This window comes from Centruroides vittatus, unplaced genomic scaffold (assembly GCF_030686945.1).
Source record: "Centruroides vittatus isolate TY-2023 unplaced genomic scaffold, ASM3068694v2 contig_1422, whole genome shotgun sequence".
Taxonomy (NCBI): domain Eukaryota; kingdom Metazoa; phylum Arthropoda; class Arachnida; order Scorpiones; family Buthidae; genus Centruroides; species Centruroides vittatus.
In genome coordinates, this window is record NW_027120892.1 from 734,122 (window position 1) to 752,869 (window position 18,748).

Consider the following 18,748-nt stretch of genomic DNA (forward strand, 5'->3'; position numbering starts at 1 on the left):
AAAATTGGAGTATATAGTATTCTTAGAGATCATCAATTTGGTTTGGATGTAGAGTATATGGGTGCTTTCCTTAAGATTACTTCAAGCAAGAATGAAACAATATGAATTATTAAAAAAAAAAAAAAAGACAAACTGATAACAACTTTAACTGTCTATAATGCCGGATGTATAAGTTGACTTATGAGGAGCTCTATTAATATGTCCTACTCATACTATTTCTGATTTAGAAAGGTTGGTGGCTTAGGAGATTTATAAGTCTACTAAATTCTCCAAGTTCATAAATGTAAAGGATGCTGAAACTATTTCCAGCATTTGGAGATTTTTTTTACCAGATTCCCTAAACTAAAGGGATTGCTCTTATAGGTAAATATACATATTTATTTAATTCCAATATCCAAGTTTGAACTTTGAATTTGATTTCGATTTTATTGAATATTCATGCTTGGTTTTTTTATATGTATATATAACAACCAAGTCTGAATACAGATTTCATTTTATATATATATATATATATATATATACACAATGAAAAAAGCTATGGCTTCTAATGGAGGTGAAACAGAAAAAAAAGTTTTAATGTTTGAGAAGCTACTTCCTAAACTGCATATCAGTAAGTATCTTGCTTTCTGTGGCTATTCTGGAAGTGTGTAGTGTATGCTGGTTCAGGTTAAACACTGCTACAAGTTATTCATATGAAATTACAGTAACTGTTACCTTATTTTAAGCTATTAAGTAAAATATGCTTTGATATTATCATATTGTTTAAAAGTTAAATTTAATTTATAATTTTTCTGTTTAATATAGACGGAGAAGTATTTAAAGTGAAGAAATCAAATTATAGTAGGCGGTTAGCAAGACGTTTGGAAAAAGAACGAAAGAAAAAACTTGAAAAAAATGAAGAAATAAAAAAAAGTGAAGAATTTATGACTGATGAAATTGATGATCAGAAAGTGGAGATGGTTCAAGCAGATAAAGATGTAAATTTTTTTGAATTTTTAAGCTTTGTTAAATTCACAAATGCTATAAAGGTATCTTCCTATCTTCCTCATACACACCGGGGTGTATATTATATAATTAGAACTCACTTGTTGCTATAAAGGTTTGAGGTATCAATTTATGAAAGCTACAGTTTTTCATTATTAAGTAATTTATAATTACCATACTTACTCGCATATAAGATGAGGTTTTTATTCATTTTTCACTGCTTCAAAAACCTAGGTCATCCTATATGCGCAAGCGAAGGATTCTTTGTGTTTTTGCAATAATTTTTGTGAACCATGTATTTGCATTTTTTATTGGATGTTCACTTCTTGTGTTTAAAAACAAAAGTATTTTATGTGAGTTGTTAGAATTATTTTTGTGTATTGTCAAGACTAAAGATGAATAGCAACAAGAAAAGCAAAGCTTTTGAATTGAATTCTAAAATCACATGGGAGCTTGATATAAGTTTAAATTTATTCCCATGTGAAAACAGATGATTATTTGGAAATCAGAATCCAGAGAAACTCGTAAGTGTAATCGACGAGAGTGGATTTGACTGTTAAGAATTGGCAAAAAAGGTTCCAGATTGTCCAGCTTTACATGAACAAATTATGTTGTCGATTTTACAAGATTTTTCCTTAAAGTTTAAAATGCTAGTAATTTTTGCGGGACAATGTGTGCATTTGATATAAAAATTAGAATTGTATTAATAAATATAATTTTCTTTATTTTGATCTTTAAAGTCACACCTCGTCCTATATGCGAGTAAATATGGTATTTGTTGAGTAGTCTCTCATTGGCACCAACACTGCCACACATATTTGCATTTGCAAAAACCCATAACATTGGTCAACAGTTACCAGTTAAAGAACAAGGTAACCACTGTCTATCAGCATTAAACAATTTTTATTATAACATCATTGCAAGCCTTTCAACATTTTATCAATGTTATCTTAAGGCAAAGAAAATGTTTTTTTCTTTAAAAAAGACATTTCTTTTTTCCTTTGCTTCATAATTTTCATGTTTTCTCAGCTGTCACTTTCAATTGATATGTTAATTTATTGGGTTGGTGCAAAAAAGTTGTGGTTTTCCACCATTAACTTTAAAACAGTATATTTCTATATTTCAGCTTAGAATAAAATTTATTAATCAAAATAAGAACCATTTAGAATTTATACATTTTTTCCAACAAGAAACAAATCTATTTATTTCAGTAACATAGAATTTGGAAGACCTGGAACCAATAAATTCTTTAAAGGCATTTTGGGCTGCTGCTTGGTTGTTGAAAACCTTCTCTTGAGACAGTTATCAAGGTTCTCGAAAAAGTGATAATTGGTTGAGAGAGATCTGGTGAGTGAGCTGAGTGAGATAGAGTTTTTTAGCCCAGTTCATTCAATTTCTGCAGAGTCATTTGTGAGACATGTGGTTAGGCATTGTCATGGAGAATTGGTCATTTTCAGTTGACTAATGGTAAACGTAAATGTTTCAGTTTTTGGTGCATGTTGTTGATTTCCTAACAATACTTCTCTGCTGTGATAATTTCATCAGGATTCGAGAAGTTGTAATAGATAATTTTACTTGCCAACCACCAAACTGATCATATTCTTTTGGCGCAGCTTTGATGGTTCATTGTAATCCAGCCACTGTGCAGAACGCCACTGATTATCATACAGAATCCATTTCTTGTCACACATCACAATGTGATTGAGAGAAGGATTGTTTTTGTTGTGCAAAAGAAGCATAGGGCAACCATCTGTCAAACTTCTTTGATTTTCCTATTTGGTGTAAATGTTGAACTACTGTTTATTGATTAATATTAAGTTCTTCTGCAACCTCTTGAGTTGTTTTCTGGAGATCAGCTTCAATAATGGCTTTCAAATAGTTGTCATCAATCGCAGAAGGATGTCCACAACTTTCCTCATTTTCAAGAATCTCATCTCCGTTACAAAATTTTTGGATCAAATGTTGATTGTCCCCTAGCCAAATACTTTGTTGATGTTGCTTGCAGTTTCCACTGCTTTATATTCCATTTTAAACTCATACAATAAAAGTGCTTAAATTTGCTTTTTTTTTTCTATTTTTTAATTTGATAATATAAAATAAACAATGATAAACATGAAAACAAAATGATTAACATAAATCAGAAGAGGGTACTTTGTGCTTTAAAATGATTTATTAATATAATTAAATAAAATTTATTAGCCCAAAATAAAATAATAGCCTCAAAATTTAAAATAATGAAAATTGTAATTATTTTTGTGCCAACCTAATAATTTAGATGAAATTTGAAAAAATTGTAGACCTATAAATTTCCACTGTCATCTGTCTGTTTGTCCATTCATTCATCTGTCTTTCCTTAATCTGAAGAATGGAGTTAGATAGATGAAAGATGTGACCAGATTTGGAAACCTTGGGCAGGAGGCCCTGATTAACTATATATGAACTTCTTCATATTATTTCATTCAAAAATTTATTCCTGAAAGAATTTAGAGAGATGATCAGCATTTCTCTACTGCTTACAGGAAAAGTGTGTACAGGGGCAAGCCACTAGTAATTTGAGGTGGAGAGCATATATATTATTTTAAATTAAAAAATTATTAAAAATTGCAGCCCAGCATTGTGATGATGTCACAATAAATAATTGCTTCTTACTTTTAAATTGTTGTTGGTAGCTGTTTTGATTTACAAGGAGCAGTCAAAAAGTTCCCAGAATTTACCTACAGTTAGAAAATGTAATATAAGATAAGATTATGCATTTCTATGGCAGGAAGCTCAGCATGTCTGTTTGCAGTGTGATAATGCTCATGCAACTTTAGACTTGCACAGTCATTACTATAGTGTCTTTGTTGGGTTTGACTGCTTATCATTTGGCACAATGTCCCAGTTCATGCAGTGTGCAAACATCAAGGTCATGTGTAAATTGGGGAAAACTGCTGCAGAGGTGCTGTCATCCCTGCAGCAAGTTTACGAGGAAGTGGCTTGACAAGTGGTGTGGACAGTGGTTTCTTCATCACAACAATGCACCGAGCCACACATTGCTTATTGTGCAGCAATTCCTCGCTGACAAAAACATTACTGTCATCACCCAGTCACCTTACTCCAGATCTTGCTCCCAGTGACTTTTGGCTGTTCCCTACTTTCAAAATGGACTTCAAAGGGATGCATTTTGCAAGCAGGGAGGACATCATATTGAATGGCCTAACTCCAGAAGATTTCAAAGGAAGCATTCCACGCCTGCTTTCAACAGTGGCAGGATCAATGGAACACGTGTTTGTGCGGGAGGGGCCTTCTTTGAAGGTGATTAGGTTTGCATTACCATATCGTGTCACTACAGTGCAGAATCACAATTCCAGGAACTTTTTGACTGCCCTTCGTATTTTGCTAATTGTGTTTGCTAATTTAATTTTGGATACCAGTGTATTTCCATATAGGAAAATTAACAATAGTAATAAAATTACTTTTTATTTCCAAATTTTTTATATTAAAGAAAGTAAATGGTATATTAATTTTAAAGAATTTCAGTTATAAATTATCAGCAAATTTGTTAGGTCTATTCCCAATTCTATATATTCACTCGCCTATTCCATCAAATTATTCTTTTCTCAATATGAATAATTTTTGAGATTTATAAATAAATATAAATAGAATAAATTATAATAATATGGAAATATTAATAATATTTCTAAATATTCCCAAATAGAAATAAATTATACATTTCAAACTAGTAGTATACTTTTCTTATCATTATAGCTACACTCAAACCTGTTTTTGTGCGATTTTTTATTTGTGCGATTTGTTTTGTGTGATTTTTTGTGTGCGGTATATGAATTTCAATGAAATTGGTATACTGCACAAAAATAATTGCACAAAACACATTGCACATATAAAAAATTGCACAAAAACAGGTTTGAGTGTACTTTTTTCTTTCTGATATTTTGTTTCATTATTTTTATTTCTCCAATGCAAACTTTTTTATTATTCTCAAGAGATTAATTTTTAATAACTTTTTTAACATAGATGAATTTAAATATTTTTTTTTTTGTGTTAAAAGTTCTACATCTATAACTTAAATTTACATTTTTAACATAATTCATCTTAAAACTAACTAGTTTAAAAGTTTCACCCTTAGATATTTTTAAAAATTTATTTCTCACTTTTCTACTTTTTCAAAGGGGAAATAGCACTCCTAGGCCTGTACCAGTTACCTGCAAATTACATTAAACTCAGTATCACAAACATCTTAACTATGACTATACTGTTTATTTAAGGAAACTGAAAAATATTTATTTCAGACATGTTTTTGGCTTTCTTAAAGACATTCTTGAAAGGCAATAATTGAGGATGGCTTCAAGAAAGCCAAAAATATTTCTAAAATATTTTTCAGCTGCTTTGGGAACTGATATATGTTTTTTAGTGATGCCTGATACAAAGACAAAATGGCATTTTGATAGTAGTAACCATTCACAAACTGTTTTTTTTTTTTCTTTTTACACACTATGCAATTCTGTCTTGTCATATTGGGAAATTCCTCAGCTACCATGGTCTTTAGGGAGAAGTTAGGACCTTCTGGAGATGCAGTGCAAATTCTCATGTTTTGCATTAAGCTTTAGATAAGGTTTGATGATAGATATTTGACTATATAGATATAATAATTCAGTCAATAAAATTAATAGATTATATAAAATAGATAAAAACAGGAGAAAAGAACAAGAAAAAGTTGTGGTGTGTGCTCCATTGTATAAAAGTTGAATTTATATACAATGGACTACACACCATTTTCTTTACCTTTCATCATTTATTGGATCTTATTTTTGGATGTTGTAAAAAATTTTGTAGTCTTCTCGTACTTTTCTTGTCCTGTATGTCATCATCCTTTTGTCTTATCCACTTCTATACAGCATAATTTCCTACATTCTAATTTTCCATTATTTTGGCAATACTGAATTTTTTGTTGGTGCAAATTTTGAATTTTAATTTGTTAAATACCTTGCTGAAATCATTACTTTTAAGAAACCCTAGAAATATCAACCAAAATTAGCAGATACTCCTTTCTTTTTTTTTAATATGGCTTTACTACAGAGCTACAGAAAAGTAAGAAATGCATGATTATTTTTCTTACTTTTTTAGTAGTATTATCCAGAAAAGACCAATTAGCTATGTGGAGAAACAGTAATTTGTTTATAGCAGGCATGTCAAAGATACGGCCTACGGGCCAGTCAATAAAATTAATAGATTATATAAAGTAGATAAAAACAGGAGAAAAGAAGTTGCAGCCTGCAACATCAATTCAATAATGCTATTTGTTTATTTTTTTATTATCTTTATACCAAAAAAAGAAATGTGATACTTTGTATTTAAGCAAATAATATTTAATAAACAAAATTGCTGAACTCTATTATTTTTGTTTTTATTTTTATTTATTCTTATTACTTAGTGATATTTATTTTATTTGATTTATTTTTGTGTTTAATTTCTTGTTTACATAATGTTTTCTCTAATTCGTCTTTTGAATTTCAAATTAAAGTCCATCTTGGCAAGATCATTACATAATTCTCACTATTTTGCATATAAAATGCGTATTTTTTATATATTAGTAAATTACAGTTTATGCTTGTATTTTGATTCTTGCGATCCTTATTTCCAGATCAGTTTATAGGCCTGCTTCAGGCCTGTAAATTTGCTGAAAATGTTTGTTCTATGATTAAAGTTATTGCTGGAAAAGTACAAATGTTTTTTTTTTTTAATTTTATTGTGAAATCTCGGGTTATTAAAAAGGAATTTTTTGAGTTGGCTACTTTTGGGCTACTTTTAGAAAATTTGGCTACAAAAGCTAAAAACATCTGGCCCACTGTCATACTCGAGACAAAAAAATTGGCACTTAAGCAGTTTGAGTTTGACACCCCTGGTTTATAGTATGCTAACACTATGCATACATATAAAATTCTGTTAAAATTGGCTCAATATCATTTGGAAGTTTGTGCACAATTAAAATATAGAGTTGTCCAAATGAAAGATTATTAGTGATGTAACGAATATTCAGTTACTACCCGGTATTCGGCCTATTCAGCCTATTTTTCGCTATTTGGCCGAATACCGAATATTTAAATCACTATTCAGCCGAATACCGAATATTTAATCACTATTCGGCCGAATACCGAATACCTAAAAACAGGAGTAAGAAATAACAAAAACACAGTAAATTAATCATTTTGGAAACTTTTATTAATGCTAAACATTAAATTATAATTATTAAAGTTAATAAGAAATAGCGTCTAACTCTAGTAAATTATTTCGTAATTAAAATAATAATATAGCCTTTATCTAGCCCGATATCTTATGGCATTGATGGCGTGTAGGTTAGAATGTATCGAGCATTAGTGTTATTGTTTAGTTAATTATGTTATATTCGTATTCTTGTATATTTTAATATTTTTTATGATATTTTAAAATGATTTACGAAACGTTTTATTGAAACTTATCGTATTTAATGAAAGAATTATTTATTTCTAGAAGATGAGTAACTACTATATAATTTATTTTATATATAAAACAAAGAATGAGCATTTCTCATTATATACAAAAGATAACATTTGAAATCGTGTTAATTTTAAAAATATTGACAAAAACAATAGCAACAAAATATCACAAAACTTCACAAATAGAAACACCCCAATAATATATTTGAACTGTTCCACAACTGGGGAGAAACTAGACCATATTAGTCCCCACTAAAGTATATCCTTAGGGTACTATTCAGTCTACAAATACGTAGAAAAACAAAATTTTAGTGCTTAATTAAAGAGTTAAAAAGATCGATTGCAAATAAAATAACTTCGTATTTAGATGTAAGTTATAAACTTGCATCTAAATACCAACAACTGCTGAATCATATCGGGCTATTTATGGCTATTACATAAATTATAAACCAATTTGGCACTAGAGGTAGACGTTAGGCTCCATCTCATATTAACTTTAATAATTATAATTTAATTAATAAATTTAAATAATTTAGACCTACTGGAAGAAAAAATCGTAGTGACATCGGGCCAATAGAGAGCAGGGTGTGCGATCTTTGCATAATGAGGTTTGCGCGCTAATTTTTATATGCGCGTTAATCAAGCCGAATAGTTTGGTCGAATATTCGGCCATTTGGCCACGCTCCTGGCTGAATATTCGGTATTCGGCTGAGGCCGAATATACTATTCGTTACATCACTAAAGATTATGATTCTTAAATAATGAAGGGTCTGAAAACTTTGGACCATCCTGTAAATTACTATTCAATATGTTACAAATCTTTTGAATTTAATAGTGATATTGCACTCATTTTTGAATTGGTACTTATCAATAAGCTGATATATTAATGTGAATATATTAATAAGTCAATTATTGGTTTTTCTATAATATCATCTATTTATCATGTATGGTCAGTGTCAAACCTTATAATGTCAGATCTGGCCCTCTACATAGTTTACTCTAGTATGCAAAGATATTTTAAGCATCAATCAAATAATTTTTAAAAAATTAGGATTTTTATAAATTATATAATTAACTTATATATCTTGGTTGTTTCAAGTTCAGGAGAGGAATGTTTCATATCATTTTTACCTAAAGTGACATACATATTAATATATTAAATGAGACACTTATTTGTTATATATTTGGACTATATTAAAATATTTGTAGTCTGATTGCCTATGAGTTATGTGCAATTTTCCCATTGATTGAAAAGTTTGGACACTACAGTGGAACCTCACTTAACGAGCACCTTGCACGACGAGTATTTTGCATAATGAGCAAAACAAATTGTAAAAATTTGCCTCTCATAATGAGTGATGAGGAGAGGGGAAGTCCTGAATTGTGCGCATGTGGCATGCTCCATCAGTCTGTGTTTAGCATTCGTTCCGCTAGCATCTTAGTGTCGCTTGTGATCACATGTTTTTCCAAGCTTGTGTTTACACATATTATTTATAAACATCAACAACCAAAGCCCGTTATATAATAAACACACCAAACGAAATGCCAAATTCTTGGGTCATTAAATTTAATGCCCGATTCCAAATTAAATTTTAGAAATGTTTGAATTAAAAGTTAACTACAGCAGAGAGTCGTTAATCGGAACACTGGTAATCGGAATCGCCGGTAATCGGCACAATTTTCAGTCGGACTGTGTCATGCTGAATTGAACGTTTTTGATACTAAATTGACTTCTAAAGTATATAATTTTCATGTTTTTATATTCTTCAGTATATTTATTTTGTTTGTACGAAATGCAGAAATAATTTTTAACGATACGATAGCCTCGATTATTATTATAAAAATTTTCGTTAGGCTTAAAATCAACGAAAATTCAACACGAAGCGACATGCAATGGAGAAAAATTCATCACGAAGCGACACGCAACGGAGAAAAATTCATCACGAAGTGACACGCAACAGAGAAAAATTTGAACATCGGACAGGTTAATGTATTTTTTCGTACATAATGGGTAATCGGAATAACCCCAGTCCCCGATTGATTCCGATTTTCGACTCTACTGTATTTATAATTTTTAGATTTAATATGAGATGGAAACATAATTGCCTGCTTATAGTCAGATTAATTCATTTCTAATATTCAATTATAGCCTTTGCGTCGCCCAAGAATTTGACATATCGGTTGGAGTGTTTATCAAATATATTAGCTGTGATTTTTTTTTTTTTTTTTTTTTTTTTTTTGTTTTTGCAAATCAATTTCTCATTCCAGGATGGTTCATTCCGCACTAGAAGAAAAGATGATGATGATTCACGCTCCTTAACAGTATATTGTACAATGTTTTTTGAATAAACGTTATACATAAAACATTTGAGCATTTTTTCGGCGTTATCGGAATGCATTATCATATTTTACATTAATTTCTACGGGAAAAACTGTTTTGCTTAACGAGTGTTTCGCATTACGAGTAAGACTCTGGAACGAATTATGCTCGTTAACCTAGGTTGCACTGTACTGATATATTGTATCATTTCATCTAAACTATGTAAGAAGATATGAATTAAATACTTGATGTCTGATGGAAAGTCATAAAGATTTTAAATGCTACATTTGTTTAAAATTTAAATATTTTAATGATATAATCATTTAATTGTTACAAAAAAAGAATGAAAAGCAAAATATTATAAAAGCATTTAGCATCTTTTATTATATTCTGAATGTAATATTCTGATGTATATTTGCCATTTGGATTTTTTTAATATACATATAATTTTATGTTCATTAGTAATAATTTTTCTTTAATATTTCTAATTACAGAAGTTGTATATTTGGCAGTGTTGTTGAGAATTGTATTAACTAGTAAATTACTGTGTTAATAATCAAGCTTAAAATGTTATTTGTATGCAATTATTGTGTATGATTGACTGTACAAAAAAAAAACATTTATTTTATTATATGTATTGTTTTTAAGGATTCTATGGATATATTAAATGGTGAAGATGCTGAAGATATGGAAATAGATTCAGAGAATGAAGACAATGAAAAAAATAAGCTATTCCATCCTTTCAAAAATGTTCTAAAAAGTAAGATAAAATTAATGATTTTGAAATTAAATAATTTAATATTAAAAATAGTGAGATTTTTATTTATTCCTAATTAAATTTGCATTATTAATTACAAATATAAATAATTTTTTAAATGAAAATATATAAAACAAAATATATTATTATAAACATAATTTAGTTAAATAAGACAGCTTAATTACAATTATCAAAATATTGTATCTAGTTAAGATTTATCTAAATAAGATTTTTAAGAAAACCTTCTTAAAATATTTTAATTAAAATTTCCATACATAGGCATGACAGTTTAATGTTTTTAAGACAAGTTAAAAAATTTTAACAACACATAAGAAGTAATTTATTAGAAAGTTCAAATAAGTAACAAAAAATCATAAAGTATAAAGAAAAAGACATTCTCTTTAATATTTCACAATGTAAAAAGTTTTAAAAAGTCTATGTTTAGAGATATAATATGAAGCGTGCAATGCCATAAGGTTGTAAATGCCAAAAAACAAATTTTTCAGGAGAGAGAAAAAACACTTTTTCTAATGAACAAACTTTAATCAAATGCTAGAAAAATTATTTTAACAATTTATAGTTTGGAATAAAACATTGGGTTTAATTTCAAACACCTACGAATAATAGTAAGGAAACAAAAAAAGTTTAAAAACAGGGTTAGAGTCATAACGTTGTAAATGCCAAAATTGTGCAAGTGCATAAAGTTGTAAATGCCAAAAACGATTGCAGTCATAAAATTAATGTTTCTACAGTTGAAAAACAGTTTTGAATACCAAAAACTTACATTTAAATTATTAAACACAATTTACAAATTCAATATCAATTTTAACATTAAAAACTGACAATAATCTATTAATGACTTGAACTGGGCTGTAATCTTTATCAATAAGGTATTAATTTAGTGTAATAAAAGTTAAAACGTATTTAAAAACTTCAAATTTGAAAGATTAATGGAAGTCCAAATATCATTTTGAAATATCAAATAATAAAGTGACAGGTTAACTATTAATAAACTGGCATTTAGTTATCCGGTTCTGCTAGCATCTCCTTGAAATAGGTTTGTGCTATTGGATTTAAAAATGGTATCATTTTACCAATGTCAGGTTTCTTCTTTTGAGGAATCCCAAAATGGGAGCGAGCAAGAGGAAGTGGAAGATTTTTGAAATCATCAATGCTAACTCCATCTTTCAGCACATTAAGCCCAGTGCACCATCTTGCTGCTTTACCTCCATCTTTAGCAATCATAACTTTACCAAAGTTATTTGATGAGAGTCTAATTTGGGATGCTGTTGAGATTCCCAGGTCTTTTGTATTCAAAAATGCGTGGGCAATCGATTTAAAGTCATGAAATTTCTCAAATATGATGCAGGTAAAAGGGTTTTTGGTCCCTGCACTTTTAATGATGTCCACAAGATCCTTTAGTGTGTAGGCTTTGCATTTTTTCCTCCGTTTTTCAATTAGAGCAAAGTCTCGATCACAGCTGAGAAATGTGTGACCCTTTACAGGGTATTTATGTGTTATATCTGAAAATACATTATTGGCCAATAACACCAGATACATGGCTATCACGTATTGATTTTTGTTTTGACCAACACAATTGTCTGTCCACAAAGTCAGCTTCTTTCGGTCACCAATAGCAGCCTCAGTAGTAATATAATGGTATATACAGGATGATATTTCCAAAGACCCTCTTCCTCCAAAATTCTCACTCCACAAACACATGCATCCTTTCTCTTTAATTGAATCATGAATTCCAAGGTTGTAGCATGCCAATTGTTGAGCATAATACATTTCAGTGTGTGTTAATTGTGGTATATACATTTGCTGCTGCAAGTCAAAAGATATAACATACGAATCTGAGGTTTTAGCATTTTTTGTGTCATCAGACATGTCTTTTGTGGTTACTTCAGCTCTGTAATGATGTAATTCCAGTTCTGTTTTTGCTGATGCATCACCAGCTTTTATTCGTACATCAAGGCGGTCACAAGTTGAGCAAGTGTCCATGCGAGGTCTTTGAAAAGACAGATTGAATTTGGTCAGGAAAATTTCATTGTACCATTGTCGAGTAACTGGGGCTTTGCTCCCAGCATACTGTTGACAATATTTCTCAAGGAAGGCTCTATACATTCTGCTAACATTGAGATCAGGTGATAAGTACATTTTATCTGTACTTTTGGCTCGAGCATAATGACTTTCTTCACTTGGAAAACTCTTAATGTGCTCAATTATTTTTTCCGTCCACAACTGCTTTTCAGTACATTTTTGCTGGCCTCCTCTTTGATCAGTAGCATCCATTTTTCCTTCCAAAATTTTTTCTCTAATCAACTGAATTCTTCTTGCAGTAACCCCGAATGTATTACACAAAGTCTTAAGACAAACTCTTATTTCACTTCCACCGGGAAGAAGCAAATGATAACTGAAAGAGTGTTGCCTTCTACTTCCAGAAGGATGGTGGTACTTCCCATATCGTCTCCTTTTTATCATCTGGGGATGAACAAGTCTTTGAAGATAACTCTGTTGCTTATTGTAGTCAGCCAGTTCATAAAATTGTTGGAAGAGTTCCTGACGGTAAGCCAACGTTACGTTTTTGCAAGCGAAGGAACACTTGCATGTCACCTGTAACATAAACAAAAAGTTTGACAAACTTGTTGGAAACAGTCATATACAAGTTGTTCACCCATGCATAGACACAATAACTATCCATATCTTGCAAATCTCAAATCTACGTCTATATTTTTGAAGTATTAAGTCTTTTACTTACCCCTGTTGGTGGATCCTTTCTCGGATTAACTTTCTGTGATATGGGAGAAATGTACTCTAAGCCACTATTTTTTTGTTTCTTTCGAATGTTCTTCTTCCATTTTTCTGCACATTTCTTTCTTCTTTTAGGTATTTCATACTTTAAGGAATTCATTTCACTCGTAAAAAACTCACTGCGTTACAAATTGGAATAACAAAATGATGTAAAAGTAAACCGTAACATTTTACGCGCCAAAAGTCACGTGGCTTGCGCTTTGGCGCTTAAAATGTTATGGCTTGCACATAACATCATCTTCAAAATATAGCCACTTAGAGCGCCACAATATTTTTTTGTAGGAAAAAACATTGCATTTAAAATTCATTTCTTCAATAAAACGAATTTTGAGAAAAATGGCATTTACAACCTTATGGCATTGCACGCTTCATATATCTAAACAGATTAATAATGAATATTGTTGTTCACATAATTTTACAGATGATGATAAATCAAAATTGAAATAGAAAAGAATAATTTAATGTAAATTGCTTTGCAAGCAAGTTTTGTTAGAAATTATTCTATAATTTTACCTTTAATCTCACTCCAAAGAGCTCATAAGTCAGTATAAAATATTAGAATAGTCGTTTCCAACTGGGGATTGATAGTTTCCAGCATGTTTTCTCAAGACTTGTCTTAAACATATAAACAAATTGTACATGTATGACAATTCTCATCATAACTAGCATCTTGCCATATTCTTGATTGTTGTATAATACTATGTAATAAGATATTTTAATTGAGTAATAATAATAAAATTTTAAAAACATATTTTATTACAAATTTATTACGTTTGTTGCTGTTTTATATAGTAATTTTTAAGTTTTCTTGGAGCTGATAGCTGAGCCATGGACCACACTGAAAAATATTGCATTAGAATAAACAGAAGAGAATATGTACAGTACATTAAATACATAAGATACTGATACTTCATTTACTATAAATATGAGAATAATTTTTATAATATGAAATTGTTGGAAAATTTGAGGTGATGTATAAAATATACATTACCTCCAAAGATGACAAATAAAATTATTTTAACTAAAATATTTTAAAATTAATATATTAACTTATGGATTATGAGAAAGTTATAAAGTGTTGGAAGAGATGTGTCTCTCATTGATAAAAACAATATCCCAATCATAAAGTATTAAATTTTTAAGGATATTAGAATATGATAATTTAATAATATGTCAAACTTAAGATTGTTCAGAGAATATATATAAGAACAATGAATTACTATAGTTTTATTAAGAATGGCATTACATTATGAAAGAAAAACCATTTCTTGAGGCTATAAACAGTGATAGAATATGAAGTTATTTAAGAAATTCATATTTAAAAAAGTTTTCAATTATTATGTCTTTGATAAAATGTTTTATGTACAAAATAATGGATCATCAATATGTAAAAAATTATGAAAATATGTAGAGATTGATTTGCATAGAAATGAATAATAAATAATGTGGAAGATATCAACGTACATTGATTATATGATGTACTTTTTAATATAATATTGTTCATAGAGATGTAAAATAAAAAGAGAGATTAACTCTTTCTTGACCATTTGCCATGCCCCCTTGTTTACTTTTATTTTGTAAAATGGCCGAAGGTAATATGTCTGTCAGTCAAGGTCAGTCAGGCAATATTATTTTAAAAATTTACCAAAAATCAAATTATCATTGTATTCATATGAAAAAATCACATACATTTATTAACATCTTTAGTTTTAAATATGATATTTTTCAATATATTTTATAAGAAAAATTTATAAGAAAAAAAGAATATATATCAGAACTGACATTTAAACTTGATAATTTGTAACTTTTTCTCAAAATTAGCATTGTCCAGTTACCTAATTTTTGCTGGCACTGAGCCAGAAAGATGTAGAATATTGTTTTGTTCAACTCGATATAACAATTATGCATGTATGTTTATTCGTTGTGAAATTATTGACATTATATCAAACATTTGTTTGAAATCAAAACTTTATTCCACTACCAACTAATATAAGGAACTAATATACTTTATTCACTTCATATCAAACAAGAATATAAATTTTTGTAATAAAGATATGATTACCAGTAGTAACAGATGTAACATTTGCTGATATTTTAGATTAAAATAAAATTTAAAAAATATATAAAATATTAGAACTGAAGGACACAACTTGAATATTTATAACATGTTGAGGTATTATAGCTGAATAAACTTATTATAGTAATATTATTGCATGAATATGCTAAAAATGAAATTAAAAAATTATCAGGAAATGAAAAATTAAGAAAATAAAGCATTAATTAAAATTTTTTAAGTGAACAAAACACCAGCTGGACAAAAATATGTGAAACAGACAATAAACATGAAGCTGCCATCAAGTGCTGACATCTGTTGTTGATAAATTTTATAAAAATCGATTTTTAACAGAGTATCGATGAATTGGCACCTTGGCCTATTTGCTTAACAATTGGTGGTGTGACAGATCAGTACCCCTGTCAAGAAAGAGTTAAGATAGTGGAAAGGGATTTCATCAAATTAGGTCTGGTTTTTAAACTGATCGGTGTTTTATTTGAGTTTTTCTTTGGTTGCAGTGAACTGGTTTAAATTTCTTGAATCAATTCAGATTATGAGAACTATTAAATTCAAATTTCATAGAAAAAAATTATTTCATACATAGTATTTTAAACTTTTGTATTTAAAATTGTATTAAATTTAATTTTAATGAACTAAATAATGTTTGTAGAATAAGACTCTACATTTTAAGAGGCTTTGATAATTGTTTTATTTTGGAGTGATCAAAAAATTGAAATACAAGTCAACAATGACATTTTACAATATTTTGAAGACATTTTATATACAAATTTTCATCTTTAGTATGAATAAGAAAGTCTTGTCCAAATCATTATTTATGTTAATATCATTATGGATCTAATAATTTAAATACAGTGGGTGATCGGTTAACGAACATAACCTGTTTCAAGATTGTGTTTGTTATCTGAATTGTTCATTAACCAATTATTGATAGATTTTTATGGGAATTTGATTAATGTGTTCTGCAGACCCCAAAAAATAAAATATTATATACTTTCTTACTACGTTTATTTATATGTAATAATAAAAATACATATATACATAATCTTGCATTTTTATCAGTCGTGTTTTTTGTTTGTGGGACGTTAAAGAATCTGTCCAATGTCGATTGCTTTTCTCTCTTCAGGATTTTTCGGAAGTAATTAATAGCATTGTCATTGTAGAGATCCCTAAGCTTATTAACCACAACCTGGTTTAGATGTCATTCTAAAACCATTGTTCTGACATCCTCTCACTTCTTCAAAAGATCTTTAATAGCAGATGTTGGCATTAAACCTCTTTTTCAGAAGAAAACATATCTTGCCGAGTTTCTTGGTGTTCTTCATTCAAGAGTTCTTGGCATTCTTCTGTCATCAGATCAGTTTCAGATTCCATTATGAGCTCTTCAATGTTCTTTATTTCTCAAATGTGAATTTTGTTACTCCTTAAGCTGCTTGAGTCTTCTTGATTATACAGTATCTTTCTTAGATAAGATTGAACTGTGGTCTACTGTAGACCTGCCCAGCAACATCAGACATCATCTGCCCACTCTCTACCTTTACTATTACAGTTAGCCCTCAGTTTACACCACAGTTCCATTCCTACAAAAGCCGGTGCAAATCGAATCGGCATAAAATGAATCCATATTTGCAGTGAGGTATAGGGTTAGGTTCTACATATGTGAAAAATAAGCAAATAATTTTGTTATTAATACAATACAAACTACATATATTATAAATTTAATTTTCAAAATGTATTTTATGATAAAATAAAGTGAAATGTTTTTTCAGTGAATGGTTGTCTCTTTAATCTGAAAGAATTTACCTTGGTAGACTATCTACAGCAATTCAGGTTAAGAAACTCCAATTCCTTTATTGTATGTTCACATATGCATTTCAGGCTAGTTTTATTTTTCTAGTCCGTTTTCAGTGCTACAGAAAGTAAAAATTACAAACATTGAGTTGACAAAAATAATAACGTGAGTAGATAATGACAAGTAACACAAGGAAACACATTTTACAATACCATTAAGAACTTCACCAAAATTTTTACCAGGCCAAATTATTACACTCATATGGTACTTCTATTTACAATGTTAAAATATCTTTGAGGGTGTGAAGCGCATTACAGAGAAATGATGTCGCTATAAATAATAATACAATCATAAAACTTAGTAACACATAAGTTATTTAAAACTTCTAAAAAGATTTTACAAAAATTTACATACAGGTTTTTTTATTTCCAATATATTCTCTGAAAATATTCCATCCATTCTTAATTCTAAACTATAGGTATGTGTTATAAAGATCCATGAATGGTAATTTATACATACTCACGGTGCTTAGGTTTTTACAATACCAATTTACTGGTTTATTGTCACGCCCTCTATAATGTTGTACCATAGTTGTTCAATTTGCATGCCATTTGAGATATTTATTAAATTATTGCCATTATATTTTACAATCTCAATATGTTCTTTAAATTTTCGTTTATAAATATTTTTCTCTACATGAAGGATTTTAATATTATTTCTATCAATATTACATTTACTATTTTTGATGTGGTTAAACCAAGGAGAGTTGTTATACTTTAATCTTATAGCTGCCTCATGTTCTTTGATCCATAATTCTAAAGTTTGTCCTGTTTTACCTGTATAATCTTTTGGATTTTGACAATTACAATTAATTTTATAGACTACACCTGTTTTTTTCAATTTATTAATATTAGTTTTATGTATTTTTAATCTATCAATATGGATTTTATGTGAAATTTTATTGGTCAAAGATGAGGCCAATACATTCTTCTTTTTTTAGGATTTTATTACAATTATCATAAATGTTAGTGATATATGGGAAGGCTTTGTATGTTTTGTCTTTTTTATTTTTTATATTAAATCTATTTTTATGTTTTTGAAATGGTTTTATTAGAAAATCTTAAGAAAGACAAATGATATTTGAAAGTTTCGGATCTCTTATATTTTTCACAAAAAAGTTAGATTTTTGTTTTTTAATAAAATAAAACACTTACTGGAATATAAACAGAATGAAAACAAAACACCTTGGTATTTCCAGCAAACAAGTAAAATTTAATAAAATAAAAACGTTTTCGACTATTTTTAATAGTCCTCTTCAGTTACTCTTTAAATTGAAAATGGAACACTTCTTTAAACAGAATTAGAACAAAAAATAGAATGCCAGCAATAACATCATTTAAATTTAAAAAATAAAATAAAAATAACATGAAATAAAAGTAACATAAAAATGGTACAAATTAAACAGTAAAATAAAACAAAGTATTAATATAATTAATTGTAGTAAAAAGATTTCCATGCACTAGAAAGACTATCAGCA

The 18,748-nt window shown here is 29.0% G+C and overlaps 1 protein-coding gene across 1 annotated transcript in view; it reads left to right on the forward strand.

The window, feature by feature from the left end:
• Positions 1-18,748, forward strand: part of LOC136968257 (PAX3- and PAX7-binding protein 1) — a 101,377-nt gene that overhangs the window by 14,279 nt on the left and 68,350 nt on the right. The window contains exons 2-3 of the mRNA XM_067262244.1: positions 805-977; positions 10,426-10,537. Coding sequence (XP_067118345.1) covers positions 805-977; positions 10,426-10,537 — 285 coding nt within the window. The remainder of the gene's footprint in view (positions 1-804; positions 978-10,425; positions 10,538-18,748) is intronic.